The sequence below is a fragment of the Hemiscyllium ocellatum genome, chromosome 16 (genome assembly GCF_020745735.1).
Source record: "Hemiscyllium ocellatum isolate sHemOce1 chromosome 16, sHemOce1.pat.X.cur, whole genome shotgun sequence".
In the NCBI taxonomy this organism is placed as follows: domain Eukaryota; kingdom Metazoa; phylum Chordata; class Chondrichthyes; order Orectolobiformes; family Hemiscylliidae; genus Hemiscyllium; species Hemiscyllium ocellatum.
In genome coordinates, this window is record NC_083416.1 from 2,040,288 (window position 1) to 2,055,459 (window position 15,172).

Genomic DNA, 15,172 nt, shown 5'->3' on the forward strand with positions numbered 1-15,172 from the left:
ACCACCCCCCGCCCCCAACAAGCCATGAGACAAAAGTAACATGGGCCGAGCACCTCACAAACTGAACGACCCTACTGTTATGTGGAGCCCTGTAGTCCCGAGCCCCCACTGTAAAGGGAAGTAACCCTTTGTAGACAATGCCACTGGGCATCTCAGCCAGAGGAGACAATGTTATGTCAGGGTATGGCCTAGTGGGAGGCAAAATTGAGGTTGTGCAGCAACAGCCCGTACCAGACACAGAAGGGGATTTCCAAGACGGGGTACAAACTAAATGTTTGAAAACTGATTCACTTTATCCACTGAAGGGTTGACCATATGACTCATACTCTTCCTAATACTCCCATTCGGTTGAATACCAAACAGTATTGTAACGTACCTCCAAGTTCCAGCTTAGAGAACTTCAAATAATTTCCAGAGAACAATCCCTCTTCTGTTTAAATTTTCGTTACCACATCTTTGCCTTTAACAGCAAGGCCTTTGATCAGGGGCCAAGCTCTGATTATAGTTACTGTGAGGCAGAAACTCGCTTCACTGAGTGAAGGAGCTGGAAACACAAGTGATAATTCATTGCAAATAAATCAAAGATCAACAAAAAGTTGATAGTAAGGGGGTCTTTGCTCAATTAGGTTTTCAGAATGTTGTTTTCTAGGCATGCACAGGATGAGGGTATCACTGGGTAGGCCCTTTGCTAATTGCCCAATGACATTGCTGGGGTCTGGAGTCACATGTACACACGACCAGGTAAGGATGGAGGCTTCCCTTCCTAAAGAACATTAGTGAACGAGCTGAGTTTTTCAGCAATCAATCCATGGTCATCATTAGAGTCCTAACTCTAAGTTTTTGTTGGATTCAAATTCCATTATGGCAGGAGTTGAACCCAGGTCTCTAGGGCATTACCTGCGTCTCTGGGTTAACAGTCCAGTGATAATACCACTAGACCAGCTCCTCCCCTACTAATGAGCATCACTGTAAACAGGGAGGGAGCAGCCAATGAAACCTCGGAATAGCACCATAGCTCATGTGGCCCAAACCAGGTCAGAGATCAGTATGTGCTTTCTTACCCCATCTCCTTCCCCACTGCACTTATTAAATATCCCAAACAAGAGTTTACTAATGTAAGGAATTCTTTATTTGAAGTAATTTTATTTCGATTCACTAAGTTAATGGAGGCCATAGAATGATCAGTAAACATCACGTTTAACACAAACCGTCTTCATCATGAAGTAAAGTATTAATGTATTGCCTCATCACTTTCCAGATACTTCACTGTCTACAACAAACATAGATTTAAACAAAAATAAAAGGGGACAAATGAACCTTGAGCAGGTACAAATCACCTAGTGGTGGAAATGAGTGGTGCCTGATGGGTGGAAAATGATGATATGACAATATAGTGGATAGCCTTCTCACTAGATGGAGTTTCTGTATTGTATAGTCCACGTACCAATCCAATGAGACTGCATGAGCAGACACAGGTTTGTGTGGTGTAGTCATTATTGTTCTTTGAACTCACCTCCGGATGACTTCTACACCATGCAGTGTGACAGCTAGTCTGGAAACAAGGAAAGGAATCGAGAAGTAAGGTCCAGGAAGGAGATTTCAGCTCAGGACTACCCTCCCCAATTCTACACTCCTGGCAAAGCCTGCCCAATATAGAAGGGGACCGGAATCTGGTTCAAAACTGGGGTCAATGCTTCAAAGGGAAAACTCGATTTGAAATTCCAACCCACTGTGTGTGCAGTTCCTGGGAGCAGACAAATCCAATATAGATACATGGAGAAACTCAGTGTAGCTAACAATGGTACTGTTATAATCGCTAACAACTACATTCATTGAGGTCTCAGTCCACACACCATTTATCCAAACCTCATTCCCTGAGGAAAAGATCAGAAACTAGAGCAAAGTTTACACAAACAGAATTTGCTGGAAACGCTCAGCAGATCTGACAGCATCTGTGGACAGAAATCAGAGTTAACTTTTTGGGTCAAGTGACCCTTCCTCAGAACTGTTCTGGTTAACTCGGATTTCTCTCCACAGATGCCGTCAGATCTGCCGAGCTTTTCCAATGATTTCTGCTTTTGTTTCTGATTTACAGCATCTGCAGTTGTTTTAGTTTTTATTTAGAGACTAGTACAGTTGCAAATCAAGGCAGAGAGGGATTCCAGGAAAGTAAGGCAATCCTGCACTCAAGAGGACAACACCTGCACCAGCAAATCCACTCAGACATACTTCAAAGACTTGGCTTCAAAGACTGACTGTGCTCCCAAATCCATGCTTTGGCCTTTTCCAGGAGTGATCAAAGTGGAACATCAATGTAACTTTAGCAGGAACATTTCCTTCCTGTACTCAGACGATGATGAGTTAAAGACCAATCCAGTGTAGGCTGATGGCTTTTGATGAACAGCCACATTAGCAAAGCTCCTGTTGCTGATGGGATTTTAAATTAAGCCTCTATTTTTTCATTCGGGGCAATGTCAGAGATTGTACAGTGGTATTAGATCAGTCTGTTGTCGTACTCTTCCCCATATCAGATCAGGACCTCACAAACCCCCATCGAAGGGATGCTTCCAAGAATAAGGACTTGAACCATTGGAACGAAGTAATTCTGTTCTTGGACCAAGTAGGGGAGCTTACACAGCCCTGCCAGGAGTCAGCTACAGCTGGAGAACAAATGTAAAATTATAGCCTTTCAGCTAATTGATTAGATTACTTACAGTGAGGAAACAGGCCTTTCGGCCCAACAAGTCCACACCGACCCGCCGAAGCGCAACCCACCCAGACCCATTCCCCTACATTTACCCCTTACCTAACACTATGGGCAATTTAGCATGGCCAATTCACCTAACCTGCACATCTTTGGACTGTGGGAGGAAACTGCAGCACCCGGAGGAAACCCACACAGACACAGGGAGAATGTGCAAATGCCACACAGTCAGTCGCCTGAGGTGGGAATTGAACCCAGGTCTCTGGCACTGTAGGCAGTAGTGCTAACCACTGTGCCACCATGCCGCCCACCAATTAGTGAGAGAGCAAGATGGGGAGATGATTGAAATAATAATATAATCTCGAATGCCTGCAAACTTAACTCAGCATCAAGAATACCTTGCATAAAGGAATTGGATATGTACTTAGAAAGCAAAGTTCGATAAGGATGTGAGGCTAATTAGATAGCTCTTTCAAAGAGTTCTCAGCAGCATGATTGGCCAAGTGGCCTCCTGCTGCGTGCACTCTATATACTTCCAACCTCCGTGCAGGAGCAGCCCTTCATAAAGAAATGCAATGTATAGGCGGGGTCATTCCACATTAACAGCAATTACAGGAAAGCAATCTGAGGGGACATTCAGGTCAGATCAGCATTCGGGAAATTCAAAACCCATTCTCACGTCAATCACATCAACTTCACCCAGGTTCCAAAACAAGCCAAACGTGAGAAGCTCTCAGGACAAGTAACCATATCCTTGAGGACCGTCATTAAGGGAAACAAAATTACTAAGTTTCACAAAATCTAAAATTGCACTAACCACCTAAACCACTGCATTCAGAGTTGAACATGGAGTCAGAGAGCACCCTCAGTCAGTCCTTGTTTTAAACCTTTTTTAATTGTTACATTTTATGAGTAAATTCATGTCCAAGACCTGCCAGAGGCACTGCGAGATGAAAGAAACACCATCTCCCCTCTCCCTCCCCGGTCTAACTACTAAACAGGGTTGGGTTGGCATCATTGTGAATTTTTTAGATTACTTACAGTGCGGAAACAGGCCCTTCAGCCCAACAAGTCCACACCAACCCACCGAAGAGCAACCCACCCAAACCCATACCCCTACATTTACCCCTTCACCTAACATTACAGGCAATTTAGCATGGCCAATTCACCTGACCCACACATCTTTGGACTGTGGGAGGAAACCCACGCAGACGCAGGGAGAACGTGCAAACTCCACACAGTCAGTCACCTGAGACGGGAATTGAACCCGGGTCTCTGGCGTTGTGAGGCAGTAGTGCTAACCACTGTACCACCGTGCCACCCAGACCAGACCACATATGGTGCTCCACGTTAGAAAATGACCATATTTTGAGGTGACTTTAATGAAAGCAACAGGATAGATGCAAGGTGGCAGGAGGCGTGAGTGAACGTAACCAGATCAGCCTACTTCTTGCTGTGATTCTATAGAATTCCATCAAACAACTGATGCAGCTTTTCCAAATGGAACCTGGAGAGGAAAGGGGACCATCAGGAGGTATTCCTGGGGTTGGAACAGAACCAGGAATACAAACCAAGAATGAAACTGACAAAGGAACACCCAAGCTCTGACAATAAATTTACAATTTTCCGAATGAAACTTGCACCCAAAGCAAGTCCAGTGTTTGTATTAGTGCTAATGGGTCAGTGGGCTGAAGAGTGGCAGATGGAGTTTAATTTTGATAAATGCGAGGTATTACAATTTGGAAAAACATAGAAGATTTATGCAATTATAAGGAGGGGTTTGGGTAGTGTTGTAGAACAGAGGCCTTAGAGCACAGGTATATAATTCTTTGAAGTTTGCATCACAAACAGACAGTGTGGTTATGAAGGCATCGAGCACGTTTGCCTTCATTGCCGAGACCTTTTGAGTACAGGAGTTGGGGCTTGATGTTGAGGTTGTACAGGACATTGATGAGGCTTCATCTGGAGCACTGTGTCCAGTTCTGGTCGCCCAGTTATAGGAAGAATATGATTAAGCTGGAGAGGGTTCATAAGAGATTTATCAGGATGTTGCTGGAGAGTTTGAGCTATAAGGAGAGGCTGGATATGCTGGGAAGTTTTTCCCTGGAGTATAGGGGGTTGAGAGGTAACCTTATAGAGGTTTATAAAATCATGAGGGTCATGGATAAGGTGAGAGGCATGTGTTTTTCCCCTAGGTTTGGGCATTTCAGGATTAGGAGCACATCAAGGTGAGGGAGAAAAAATTAAAACAAAATGAGGCTTTTTTTTACACAGAATGGTTTATGTGTGAACCATAGAATTCTATAGTATGGAAATAGGCCATTTGGACCAACAGCTCCACATCAACCCACCACAGAGTAACTCACCCAGATCCAATCCCCCACTCTATTACACCTAGCTTACACATCCCTGAACACTATGGGCAATTTAGCATGGCCAATTCACCTGACCTGCACATCTTTGGACTGTGGGAGGAAACTGAAGCACCCAGAGGAAACCCACGCAGACACAGGGAGAATGTGAAAACTCCACACAGACAATCACCCAAGGCTGAAATCGAACCCAGGCCCCTGGTGCAGTGAGGCAGCGATGCTAACCACTGAGCCACCCCGTTGTGGAATTACTTTCCAGTGGAAGTGCAGATAAAGGTACAGTTACAATGTTTAAAATACATTTGCATAGGTACATGAACAGGAAAGGTTTGGAGGGATATGGGCCAGGAGCAGTTTAGTTTGGGAAAATGGTCAGCATGGACTGGTTGGACCGCCTCTGTGCTCTATGGTTCTAATGAAAATAAGCACAAATGGGATGCAAAATAATGCTTCCCCTAATTCAGACGAACATTTGATTTTAGCCTAAACCACCGAGGGGTCCCTTTAACAATACCAGAATGAATCGCTGTATTCTGAGTGACAAACACAGCACCGAACATCACATTTTGGACAGTTCGATTTGCTGCTATGGATCTGAGCAGAGTATTGAGACTCATTGCAATTAAGGCCAGCAGACCTAAAGGGAGTCGATCCTAAACGATAATCTTGGAACCCTGATCCCAGCATCAAAAACAGAATGCAAATGGCCTGAAATGACCCAAGCACTTGCACTCTAGCAGTATGAAGGCACAACCTGTTCATGAACAAGGTGGGGGTGGGGGTGGGGGGGGGGGGTGGAGGTGTTTCAGAGCTGTTAAGAAATAAATTACCTCAGTGTAAGAAGTTAGTTTGGAAAGTCCAGACCAGAAGTGTTTGGTTAAAACCTTAAAGCTGAGAAACTCTTAATATCAGTGGGACTGAAGGAGAAGGTTATTAGATTCTGGAGACTGGGAACTGAAGGCTAGGTAAATCCAAGTCCTTTGGAGGAGGTAGACAAGGGCTTCTCTCTGGTGAAGGAATGCTATTACAACTAACGCGATTACAACTTATTGTGTCTTGAAATGTTTAAATTTGTGTTATATGGAAATAGTTTGGTTTATTCTATAGTTTCCTTCATCCCTCATTTGCATAAAACCCTTGCTGTACTTTTGAAGTGAACCATACAGCATTGCCTACTTGTGTTTCAGTGAAAGACCACCTCAGTTTAATAAAAACTACACAAAATACAACCCATCAAGCCAGATTTCAATCTGGGATCTGAACTGCCCAATAACATCATCAGCTGGACTCATAACACAAGTTTTTGAAAATTTTTCATTGGCCTACAGAAGTATTTAAACAATTATAATTTTTTGAAAAAACTAAAATCAGTGTCAGTACATAACAACTAGGTTAATTTCACTGCAGCTTTTAATCTGCAGAGAAGGGAATTTAAACTAATTTCTGACTCAAATGACTGGTTTAAGAAATTGCACTAACTTATCACTTTGCCATGATGGTAACATACAATTTTTTTGAATGTATAAAAATAATGGCCTTTGATCATTTCACATCCTGAAGCATTCTGGGTTTGAACACAAAATTGGCTTTTGTGAGCCATGTTTGTAACGAATGAAGAGGTGTCTGCAGCGTTCTCTGTAGCTGAGAAATATCCAGTCACCTGGCCGAATAGGTAACTTTTCAAAAAACGGATGGAACCAAGAGTTCCAATTTCTTCTGCTCTTGTTCCACAGCTCTACTCCCCTACCCCTCCCATTTCCAAAAACAGACACTTCCCAAGAATACAATCCCCTCTTTATGCATGCACCACGTTAGCACAATTGCACCAAAAGCTACAACCATCCCCTGGTTGAGGAATCCCACACGAGTCAGATATTTTTCTTAAATGAACTTTCAGATATATGGATGCTGACTGATAACAGAGGCTGTCAGATTTCAGAGGATTCGATTCTCTCGATCCATGGAAGGTTGTGTCTGCCCTCAGTGTCTGTTAGTTCCATTTTGGCGGCAATCTCCTGAACCTCCTGCTCCAGGACTTGGTTTCTTTGGTACATCTCTAAGTAGCTGGACTGCAGGCGTTTCTGATACTGTATGACCTTCTCCTTCTCATCCTGCCAGGTCCTCCGCTCCAGTTCAAAGTTGGCAGCCTGGGCCTCACACTGCCTGTGCTCCAACACCAGCTCCGCCTTCAGCCTCTCAACCTGGAGGGCCAGGGCTTGAGCACTGTCCTCCTGAAGGCCTCTGGCCTTCAGGTCGTCCGTCTGCCCGCTCAGGAAGGCCTTCATCTCTTCAGATGTTCCGTTCCTCCTCAGGGAGGCTTTCTGGAGCAGCATGGCTTCCTCCTGTTGCTGTAGGCCATTAGTGTTCTCAGTCAACTGGGCGGACTGTGCTTGCAGAGAGTCCTTTAACAGTAACAACTGCTCATCTTTGGTACAAAGCTCCAGCCGGACCTCACGCAGCAGCGTCTTGAGGCTGAATAATTCACTCAATTTCTCCGCCACCTCCGCTTGAGAGTCTCGGAGTTGCTGTTTCAACAGGGCAATCTCGCCAGCCTTTTGACAAACCTGTAATGAGACAACTAGCAAGTTCATGGTTTGTTCTGGCCACTTAGAACAGAAAGCTATTCATTTAAGGCTCAGAGCACTGGAAGCTGGGTCACACAAAATGCATGTTTTCATTGAAGTCTGTCTTAATTGCTTAGTATCTTTTCGTTAAACCAGCCACAAGAGAGATGTGGAATCCATCCCTCAAATTATAGTATAACAAACCAAGGAGAAACCTCAACAGTGGATCTCCAGTGAAGAGAGAGAGAAATAAACATCTCAGTATGATCCACATCAACTGTCAATCACACAGGAAAGGGTCAGAAAACCCTGACTACACATCTCCGCTATTCGGAGTTAGTGTGTTGACCTTTGATGGTTGTGTAAGTGTGATGTTTTACAAACAGAGGTAAAAGTGGCCCGTGTGAATATCCGAGGGGAATAAAGACTGGTTATTACGGCTAACACAGACAATGAAATTACACAGGAAGCAAAAGAACGAGACATCTGTTTTCCTGGTTATTTCGGTGATTGGGTCGCCAAGAGTCTCAGGAAATAAGAATTGACTGAGCAAAGCTCACAGGAGCTGCTACCTGCAGGTGCGGTGCTAATCTCAGAGAGAGCAGAAATATCACAGGTTTCATCCCAGGAAAGTTCTAAAGGTTAAAACAACCCTGTGTGAGAAAAGGTCAACTAAAATACGATGTGAGCATCTGGGAAAGTGTACACACACCAGGCAGCAATGCTGGGATCTCCTGACAAACTGGATGATGATTTGATTTGGGTAGATGGGGGCCATGAAGACACCCCTAAGCACTGGGATGTGGTGAAGGTCAGTGCTTCTCTTCAACTTTTGTCCCACTTCACTGGAGGTCAGAGAGGGTGACTCACTATTTCCCTTAGCCCCACTGATTTTCGCTCAGCTGTCAATATACACTTGGTGTTGTTTGACAGGATTGTATCAAAGATGAAAACCCTCGGATTTTGGGTCGAGAATTTTTGCTAGACTAAATTTTTCAAAATGTTAAGTCTTCCTTATTTGCAGCAGCAGGCACTGTGTTCAGGGTAAGGGATGCGAGTGGGAGGTGAAATTGAGGAAGGAGGTGGTAAGAGAGGGCCAAGAGGGGAAAAACAAGCCTGACCATTGATGGCTCTTAACCCTATTGACCAGTGGTATACAGACTGGGAGAAAGTGAGGACTGCAGATGCTGGAGATCAGAGCTGAAACATGTGTTGCTGGAAAAGCGCAGCAGGTCAGGCAGCATCCAAGGAGCAGGAGAATCGATGTTTCGGGCATAAGCCCTTCTTCAGGAATCCTGAAGAAGGGCTTATGCCCGAAATGTCAATTCTCCTGCTCCTTGGATGCTGCCTGACCTGCTGCACTTTTCCAGCAACGCATTTTTCAGTGGTATACAGACAGACATTAACCAAAGAAAAATCATTCAAACATGACTGAAGCACTGCAGGTGGCCAGTCAGCCCATTCAAATACATGCTAGCCCTTTCAAAGAGCAATTAGATTAGATGCAGAGATTCTGAAAGGGGAGGGTGAACAGCCAGTTGTCCCGATGCATGTAGGCACCAACAACTGAAGTAAGAAACAAGATAAGGTCCTGAAAGCAGAATTCAGGGATCTAGGAGAGAAGTTAAAAGAGGAGGACCTCAAAGATAGTGATCTCGGGATTACTACCAGTGCCATGTGCTAGCCAGCGTAGAAATGAAAGAATAGACAGGATGAACATATTGCATGAGGAATGCTGTGGGAGGGAGGGGTTCAGATTTGTTGGACATTGGAACCAGTTCTGGGGAAAGTAGGATTATTACAAATTGGACGGTCTACATCTGAACCAGACTAGAACTAATGTCCTTGGGGGGAGCTTTGGCTACTGCTGTTGGAGGGAGCTGGGAACCAGAAGAGAAGACAAGTAGATAGCGAGGTGGAAACTGAAGACTGGAGACTGTAAGAATCATGAAGTTAGCATTAATAAAGGGAAGAGTCAGCAGAGAGCAGATGAACGCAAAAGAACTGGTGGCCTGAAGTGCATCTACTTTAATGCAAGGAGTATAGTGGGTACGGTTGATGAACTTAGGGCTAGGATTGGTGCCTAGGAATATGACATTATTGCAAACACAGAGACTTGGTTGAAGAAAGGACATGATTGGCAACTAAATGTTCCAGGATATAGACACTTCAGACAGGACAGGGAGGGATGTAAAACGGGGTAGATGTGTATTGCTGGTCAGGGACAATATCATGGCTGTGCTAAAGGAGGACATGATGGAGGGCTTGAGCAGTGAGACATTATGGGTGGATCTGAGAAATAAGAAGGGTGCAGTTACATTGTTGGGGCTGTATTACAGGCCTCCCAACAGTGAGTGTGAGGTAGAAGAACAAATAGGTAACCACATTATGGAAAGATGTAGAGGCAACAGGGTAATGGTGATGGGAGATTTCAATTTTCCCAACATTGACTGGGGTACGTTTAGCATCAGAGGTCTGGATGGGGCAGAATTTGTAAGAAGTGTCCAGGAGAGTTTTCGAGAGCAGCATGTCAATAGTCCGACCAGGGAAGGGGCCACATTGGACCTGGTGTTGGGGAACGGGCCAGGCCAGGTGGTAGAAGTTGCGGTGGGGGATTTCTTTGGAAATAGTGGCCACAATTCTGTAAGTTTTAGAATACTTGTAAATAAAGATAAGCATACTAAACTGGGCCAAAGCCAATTATATCAAATTTCGGCAGGAGCTGGGAGATGTGGATTGCGGGGAGCTATTTGAAGGGAAGTCCACATTTGATATTTCAAAGATAGTGCAGGATAGGCATGTCCAGTTGAAAGCAAAGGATAGGAAGGGCTAGATTCGTAAATCGTGGATGACAGGAGAAATCGAATGACTAGCCAAGAGGAAAAGGGAAGCGTACACAAAGGTGCAGGCAGCTAAGAACAGAACGAGGGAGTAAGACCAATCTTAAACGAGGAATCAAGCGGGCTAAAAGGGGTCATGAAATAACTTTAGCGAGCAGAATCCTCAAGCATTTTATACTTATAGAAGAAGCAAGAGGCTAACTAGAGAAAGGGTTGGTCCACTAAAGGATAAGGAAGGAAGGCTGTGTGTCGAACCTGAGAAAATGGGTGAGATTCTCAATGATGACTTTGCATCAGTGTTCACGGAGGAGAGTGGTGTGAACAATGCTGAGATTAGAGACAGAAGTTTGTTTACTCTGGATCACGTTGACATGAGGAGGGAGGATGTGTTGGGTAGACTAAACGTGGACAAATCCCCAGGACCAGATGGGATCTATCCCAGGTTGCCGAGGGAGGCAAGAGAGGAAATAGCTGGGGCCTGACAGATATCTTTGTAGCATCCTTAAACACAGGTGAGGTGCCGGAGGACTGGAGAGTTGCTCATGTTGTCCCCCTATACAAGAAGGCTAGTAGGGATATTCCAGGTAACGACAGGCCAGTGAGCCTGATGTCAGTGATGAGAAAGTTGTTGGAGAAGGTACTGAGGGATAGGATATATTTATATTTAGAAAATAATGGGCTTATCAGTGATAGGCAACATTTGTGTGAGGGAGATTGTGCCTTACCACCTTAATAGAGTTCTTTGAGGAAGTGACCAAGTTGATAGATGAAGGAAGGGCTGTAGATGTCATCTACATGGACTTTAGTAAGGTGTTTGATAAGGTTCCCCATGATAAACTAATGGAGAAAGTGAAGTCACATGGTGTACAGGGTGTGCTAGCTCGGTGGATAAAGAACTGGTTGAGCAACAGGAGACAGAGAGTAGGAAGTTTCTCGAAATGGAGAAAGGTGCCCAGTGGTGTCCCACAGGGGTCAGTATTGGGGTCACTGTTGTTTGTAATATACAGAAATGATCTGGAAGAGGGCACTGTTGGTATGATCAGCAAGTTTGCAGATGACACAAAGATTGATGGAACAGCAGAAAGCATAAGGGACTGTCAGAGAATAGAGGAGGATATAGATAGGCTGGAGAGCTGGGCGGAGAAGTGGCAGATGGAGTTCAATCCAGGCAAATGTGAGGTGATACATTTTGGGGAAGGTCTAATTCTCCCACTATACAGTAAGCGGAAGAGCCTTGGGAAAAGTTGACAAGCAGAGAGATCTGGGAGTGCAGGTCCATTGTACCCTGAAGGTGGCTACACAGGTGGATAGACTGGTCAAGAAGGCATATAGTATGCTTGCCTTCATCGGACGGGGTATTGAGTATAAGAGCTGGCAGGTCATGTTAACATTGTACAAGACATTGGTTCGGCTGCATTTAGAATCCTGCATGCAGTTCTGATCACCACATTACCAAAAGGATGTGGATGCTTTGGAGAGGGTGCAGAGAAGGTTTACGAGGATGTTGCCTGGTATGGAAGGTGAGAGGTCACACTTTCAAGGAGAGAGGTGAAAAGTTTAAGGGGGATACATGTGGCAAGTACTTCACACAGAGGGTGGTGGGCGTCTGGAACGTGTTGCCAGCAGAGGTGGTAGAGGCAGGCACGGTAGATTCATTTAAGATGCATCTGGACAGATGCACGAGTAGGTGGGGAGCAGAGGGATACAGATGCTTAGGAATTGGGCGACAGGTTTAGACAGTACATTTGGATCGGCTCAGGCTTGGAGGGCCGAAGGGCCTGTTCCTGGGCTGTAAATGTTCTTTGTTCTTAAATTAGAATCCTTACAGTGTGGAAACAGGCCATTTGGCAACAACAAGTCCATACCGACCCTCCAAAGAGTAACCCATCCAGACCCAGTCCCCTACCCTATATTTACCCCTGACTAACTCACCTAATACTACGGGGCAATTTAGCATGGCCAATTCACCCTAACCTGCACATCTTTGGACTGTGGGAGGAAATCAGAACACCCGGAGGAAACCCACGCAGACACGGGGAGAATGTGCAAACTCCACACAGTCAGTCACCCAAGGCTGGAATTGAACCTGGGACCCTGGTGCTGTGAGGCAGCAATGCTAACCACTGAGCCGTCCTATCACATACAGCAATCACATACAGTACTGGGCTCTTTCATCATATCTTCATGGACAGATTTTTCAATTTAAAAAAGTGAACCTTTTTGCACCATGGACTTACTTCACCATCACAATCTGTTTATTGGATGGACGGAGGACATGGTGGCTCAGTGGTTAGCACTGCTGCCTCACGGTGCCAGGGGTCCAGGTTCGATTCCTGCCTCGGGTGACTGTCTGTGTGGAGTTTGCACGTTCTCCCCGTGTCTGCGTGGGTTTCCTCCCACTGTTCAAGGTGCAGGTTAGATGGATGGGCCATAGGGATTAGGTGGGATGCTTTTCGGAGGGTCTGAGAAGACTTGATGGGCAAAATGGCCTCGATGTGCACTGCAGGGTGTCCATGATCCTAATGGAAAGGTAAACTAAGCTTTTATTAAAAACGGCATGTACCACATCATCCAGAAACCAATACCAATGAAGAGGAAGAGGTGGCTCACTGATTTCAGCTTCCCCATTGGTCACATTTTAAAACAGGAAACAAATGGTAAATAATAAAATGCCATTCATAAACAGCCCTACCTCCCATTTGCTCTCCTCAAGTTTTGGGGTTAGGTCATCCTGCTCCTGTCTGTAGGATGGACACCGGCCTTTGAGCTGCTCACATTCCTGCAGTAACTTGTCAAAGTCCTCCTGCAGCTTCCTCTTCTCCTGCTGGACCTTAAAGAGCTGGAGCTGCAGGCTCCGCTGGGTACACTGGGCCTGCTGACTGACCTGGCGCAGCTTGCTGCTATAGACACGTTTCAGCTCATCCATCTCCCTCTCCCACAGCCTCTGCTTATCCTCAAATACCTGGGCAATGGCGTCCTCACTCTCATCCAGATTCCTCCTCACGTGTTTCAGCTCCACCTCCTTCTCGTGGAGCCGTTCCTCCAGCTCTCGGACCACATCCTCCACCGACCTGGAAAGCTCACAGGATGGTGACATGTGGCCCTGGGGGTTCAGCCGGCTCAGCACGGCCATGCTTTTACAGGAGAAGCGGCCACTGTCTGAGCTCACCCCCTCCTTGGGAGCTCCATCAGTGTAGCTTGACCCAATGTGGTTGATCTGACCCATGGAAGCACTGATCTGCCCAAAATGATGCTTCAGACCCATTCCACATGGAGGGAGACTCGTCATGGAGTTCCGTCCGGAGTCGGACATGTCTTCCTCTTGGCTGGAACTCCTGAAATATTCCTGCTTTTCCTCTCCGTTCCTCCGGGATGAGTGGCCGGCCTTGCTGAGGCTGATATTGAGGCTGGCAGTGCTGTCAGATAGCTCCCTGCTCTGCTGCGGATACAGATTCTGCATCGAGCTGAAGTTCTTTGGCACCACAGGCCTGAAGGCAGAGGATCGGAACCGAGACTGAGAGGAAAAGACAAGGTGGGTGAGACAGGAGTCAATATCAATGGGGTAACATTGAACAGGCACACTTCACTGCATTGCTATTAGAGTCACAGTCATCAAGATGCACAGTACAGAAACAGAGCCAACCTGTCCTTGCCAACTAGGTATTCTAAATTAATCTAGTCCCTTATGCCAGCACCCGACCCATTTCCCTCCAAACCCTTCCTATTCATATACCCATTCAGATGCCTTTTAAATGTTGCAATTGTACCAGCCTCCACCACTTCCTCTGGCAGCTCATTCCATACACGTACCACCCTCTGTGTGAAAACATTACCCCTTTGCTCCCTTTTAAATCTTTCCCCTCTCACCCTAAACCTATGCCCTCTAGTTCTGGACTCCCCCAGCCCAGGGAAAGGACTGTGTCTATTTATCCTATCAATGCCGTGCCCCTTATGATGTTGTGGAGGTGCTGGTGCTGGACAAAGTCAGAAGTCACATGACACCAGGTTATAATCCAACAGGTTTATTTGAAATCATGAGCGCTACTCTGAAAGCTTGTGATTTCAAATAAACCTTTTGGGTTATAACCAAATGTCGTGTAACTTCTGACCTCCTGATATTATAAAACTCTATAAGGTCACCCCTCAGCCTCTGACGCTCCAGGGAAAACAGCCCCAGCCTGTTCAGCCTCTCCCTGTAGCTCAAACCCTCCAACCCTGGCAACATCCTTGTAAATCTTTTCTGAACTCTTTCATGTTTCACAACATCTTTCCTGTAGCAGGGAGGCCAGAATTGGACACAACATTCCAATAGTGGCCTAACCAATGTCCTGTACAGCCACAACATAACCTCCCAATTCCTGAACAGTAGCGTGGATTACATGGACATGCCCAGGCAGTGACCTCTCAGACTATACCCTCAGTTCATGGACTAACTGCTCTGGGACAAGACTCTCTCACATACAATCAGCTCTATTACAACAAAAGCTCAGCAGCACACTCCTCCTGCTCGTCTTAAATTAATGGCAGCAATATTCAGGCCAGGAGATGATAGATGTTGTTGTCTCAGCAACATGTTGGTCACCTGTCAAAGGTCCGTCTTTCTGAAATAGAGTCGAGCTGTTATTTGCATTTTTATTACCATAATTACTTGTGTCTCCATGCAAATGAGATCCTCCATCGGAGCTGAATTCC

At 45.6% G+C, this 15,172-nt stretch overlaps 1 protein-coding gene across 3 annotated transcripts in view; it reads right to left on the reverse strand.

Annotated features, from left to right (window-relative positions):
* Positions 1-3,580: 3,580 nt before the first annotated feature.
* n4bp3 (NEDD4 binding protein 3) overlaps positions 3,581-15,172 on the reverse strand; it is a 118,503-nt gene continuing 106,911 nt past the window's right edge. For all 3 annotated transcript variants that reach the window (XM_060836995.1, XM_060836996.1, XM_060836997.1), the window contains exons 3-4: positions 13,173-13,994; positions 3,581-7,640 (exon numbers count right to left, since the gene is read on the reverse strand). In XM_060836995.1, coding sequence (XP_060692978.1) covers positions 7,005-7,640; positions 13,173-13,994 — 1,458 coding nt within the window. In that variant the 3' untranslated portion in view covers positions 3,581-7,004. The remainder of the gene's footprint in view (positions 7,641-13,172; positions 13,995-15,172) is intronic.